Below are 3,265 nucleotides of genomic sequence, written 5' to 3'. Positions count from 1 at the left end.
CTCTTCCTACTTCTGGTTGTGCAACGCGCTGGACGTCTATTGCCCCGTGCAGTGGGAGTACGGCCGCCTCAACCTGCACTACGCGGTGGTCTCCAAGAGGAAGATCCTCCAGCTGGTGGCGAACGGCGCTGTACGGTCGGTGTGCTTGTTTGGCTCTCCAAGGGCTGGCGGGACCGGTGCTCGGTGCTGCCAGAGTCTCACAGCCTCCTTGCCACAGGGACTGGGACGACCCGCGGCTCTTCACGCTCACAGCCCTGCGTCGGCGGGGCTTCCCTCCCGAGGCGATCAACAACTTCTGTGCGCGGGTACGACCCGTGGACGGGGGCGGGCCGAGCACCGCGGTCTGTGCCTGTGGCTGGGACTGAGGCTGCCCTTTCTTAGGTGGGGGTGACAGTGGCACAGACCACAATGGAGCCACATCTGCTAGAGTCCTGCGTGCGTGATGTATTGAATGACACAGCCCCACGGGCCATGGCTGTGCTGGAGCCATTACAGGTCATCATCACCAACTTTCCTGCTGCCAAGGTAGGCGTGTGTGGGTGTGCGTGTGTGGGTGTGCGTCGGTGTGGGGGTGCTCCGGCACTCAGTGACCCTGACACCCATTTCTTGGCTGTAGTCTTTGGACATCCAGGTGCCCAACTTCCCAGCTGATGAGACCAAGGGCTTCCATCAGGTTCCCTTTGGGTTCACCGTCTTCATCGAGAGGACGGACTTCAAGGAGGTGAATAGGAGGGTGGAGGGTCCTGTTCACTGCTGAGCCGTCCTGAAGGCCATCTACTTCCTGCTTCAGTGAACCAACCCTGCCCAACACAGGGGTGGGGAGAAGCCTCTGGTACCTTTTCGACCATTGCAGCCCCTTGTGGCCACCCTACTTCCCCCCTCTAGGAACCAGAGCCCGGCTATAAGCGCCTGGCGCGGGGCCAGCCTGTGGGCCTGAGGCATACAGGCTATGTCATTGAGCTGCAGCGAGTCATCAAGGTGAGAGCCAGCAGCAGCCTTCCCACCACGGTGCCTGCAGGGTGAGGACCTGGGGTGCAGCCTGCAGACCTGGTCCCTAGGCCTCATTGCAGGCCTCTCCCCCTGATGGCAGGGCCCCGGTGGCTGTGTGGAAAGTCTGGAGGTGACCTGCAGAAAGGCAGATGCAGGAGAAAAGCCCAAGGCCTTTATTCACTGGGTGTCACAGCCTCTGACGTGTGAGGTTCGCCTCTACGAGCGACTGTGAGTGAACAGCAGGGGTGGGATAAAGAGACGGGCATCGCCAGCTGTGCTGCCCAGCCGGAGTCTGACCTTCCCTCTGGCTACAGATTTCAGCATAAGAACCCAGAGGATCCTGCAGAGGTGCCCGGTGGCTTCCTAAGTGACCTGAACCCGGTAGGCTTGTGGGGCGTGGGGGAGTCGGGCAGGGCTCCCTGACTGGATGGCCACCTGAGTTTCCTGCCCGCAGGCATCGCTGCATGTGGTGGAGGCAGCATTAGTGGATTGTTCTGTGGCCCTGGCGAAGCCCTTCGACAAGTTCCAGTTTGAGCGCCTTGGCTACTTCTCCGTGGATCCAGACAGCCACGAGGGACAGGTGACTGGACTAATGCCGGCCTTTCCTCCGTGATAGTGGTGGCTTCCATTCACTGTGCCGAGCACTTTGCCCACATCCCTCAGTTATTAATCCTCACCACCTGAATTGAGGGTCATGTTCTACTGATGGGGAAACAGGTTCAGAGGTTAAGTCCATGCACAAAATTTTGTACGGATTCTGCCTTTCTTACTCCCGAAGGGAGGGGGCCGGCATAGGGGTTGTTCTAACCCTTATAAATGGAGGCCCAGAGCCACCGAGTCCCTTACCCGAAGTCCTCAAGTTACTGAGAACCCGAGGGTCCTGACCCTCAGCACCTCTGGGTGAAGGAGGTGTGGGGTACCTGTAGTTGGTTTGGTGATCATTCCTTCCCTCTGCCCTCCAGCTCGTCTTCAACCGGACCGTCACCCTGAAGGAGGACCCAGGAAAGGTGTGAGCAGGAAGCCCGTGGACTTACCTCATCCTCTGGAAGCTGGGGGCACCTAGACTCCATGTCAATAAAGAACAGCTGAATTGCCCCGGGAGTCTGTGTGACCTGTCTGCCCTCCCAGCACCTGCGCGCGTTAGAGACACGCTGGGGGGTGCGGAGGGGGGCTGACACACTGCGCACAGCCACCAGTGCGGGGCGGGGCCTGATTGATACTCCTCTGCATCCAGTCGGAGGGCGTGGCGGTGGCCTGGTGTGCGGCTCCCGTTAGGAGCCCTGTGCCAGCCCAGTTAGATGAAGAGAGGCCAGGCTCCCTGCCCGAGATCCAGCACCTGATGGAGTGTCTACCAGGTGCAGGGCACAGTGAGAAGAGGAAGACAATGACCAGGAACTGTGCCAGGAGGCTCCCTGCGCCCGGAGGAGGTGGGAGGGGGTTCCTGGCCCAGCCTGGCTGCAGACTACTTCCAGGAAGTGACTCCAGGGCGGAACCCCAGGGACAGGGAGTTTGCCGGTGCAGGAAGCACAAGTGCAAAGGTCCAGAGGTCTCAAAGGGAAGGGTGGCGCTGACTGCCCTTCCCGCGTGCGCCTGCAGCTTTAACACCCTCCACATTTTCCCTGTATACAAACACCGGCTACCCGAGGCCCCCTTTAAGGTGGACTGGACTGCGGGAGGCCGAGTCACAAAAGCAGAATATGGTGGGGGGAAGGAGGGGCCCAGGAGCGAGGGGTATTTAGAGGACAGTATCCAGGGGGCGTCCCAGGTGGGACGCGGCTGGAACGCCAGGCCTAGGTCAGCAGCTGTGGGGGCCACCTTAACCGAGGCCGGCCCCGCGTGGGGCAGGTGGCAGAAGGTGGACATGGAGAGCAAGCTTTGAGCCCCGATCCTGCCCCGGCTCCAGGGTGAGGCCGACCTCCGGGGCGGGCTCCGCCCCGCATGAAGGGGCGTTCGGGGCGGGGCGCTCCGCCCTATACCCCTCTTTTCGCCGCTACCGCCGCCAAAGGCCGGGCCTACCTCCTCGCCAGAAGCGTTCCCTTTAAGTCAGGCCAGGAGGCAGTCTCAACTCTCGCGGGATCTAACGCTCAGAATATCGCGAGAGGGGCATTCGGCACCCATTGGCTGTGAGGGTTGAATGTAAGATGGCGCCCAGGGACCTGTGAGGGGAAAATCCTGTCGGTCTTGGAGCGGCGACGGCAGAACCGGACCCCCGAGCGGTGCGGCGGGGCCGGCGGGGAGAGCGGCGGCGGCGGCGGCGGCGGCGGCGGCGACGTCG

The 3,265-nt window shown here is 61.8% G+C and overlaps 2 protein-coding genes across 4 annotated transcripts in view; both read left to right on the top strand.

The window, feature by feature from the left end:
- QARS (glutaminyl-tRNA synthetase) overlaps nucleotides 1-2,086 on the top strand; it is a 7,566-nt gene extending 5,480 nt beyond the window's left edge. Inside the window, exons 17-25 of the mRNA XM_006770584.2 lie at nucleotides 1-135; nucleotides 218-305; nucleotides 382-525; nucleotides 617-721; nucleotides 886-978; nucleotides 1,091-1,218; nucleotides 1,305-1,371; nucleotides 1,445-1,570; nucleotides 1,953-2,086. Coding sequence (XP_006770647.1) covers nucleotides 1-135; nucleotides 218-305; nucleotides 382-525; nucleotides 617-721; nucleotides 886-978; nucleotides 1,091-1,218; nucleotides 1,305-1,371; nucleotides 1,445-1,570; nucleotides 1,953-2,003 — 937 coding nt within the window. The 3' untranslated portion in view covers nucleotides 2,004-2,086. The remainder of the gene's footprint in view (nucleotides 136-217; nucleotides 306-381; nucleotides 526-616; nucleotides 722-885; nucleotides 979-1,090; nucleotides 1,219-1,304; nucleotides 1,372-1,444; nucleotides 1,571-1,952) is intronic.
- A 1,009-nt stretch (nucleotides 2,087-3,095) lies between these two features.
- Nucleotides 3,096-3,265, top strand: part of QRICH1 (glutamine rich 1) — a 32,528-nt gene continuing 32,358 nt past the window's right edge. For 2 of the 3 annotated variants that reach the window (XM_006770446.2, XM_006770443.2), the window contains exon 1: nucleotides 3,096-3,265. The gene's annotated coding sequence lies outside the window, so the exon portion shown is untranslated. The other variant, XM_006770445.2, reaches the window with a different exon arrangement.

Source organism: Myotis davidii, unplaced genomic scaffold, assembly GCF_000327345.1.
Source record: "Myotis davidii unplaced genomic scaffold, ASM32734v1 scaffold663, whole genome shotgun sequence".
In the NCBI taxonomy this organism is placed as follows: Eukaryota; Metazoa; Chordata; class Mammalia; order Chiroptera; family Vespertilionidae; genus Myotis; species Myotis davidii.
The sequence above is the reverse complement of the archived record's forward strand: the minus strand, read 5'-3'. Positions and strand labels throughout refer to the sequence as shown.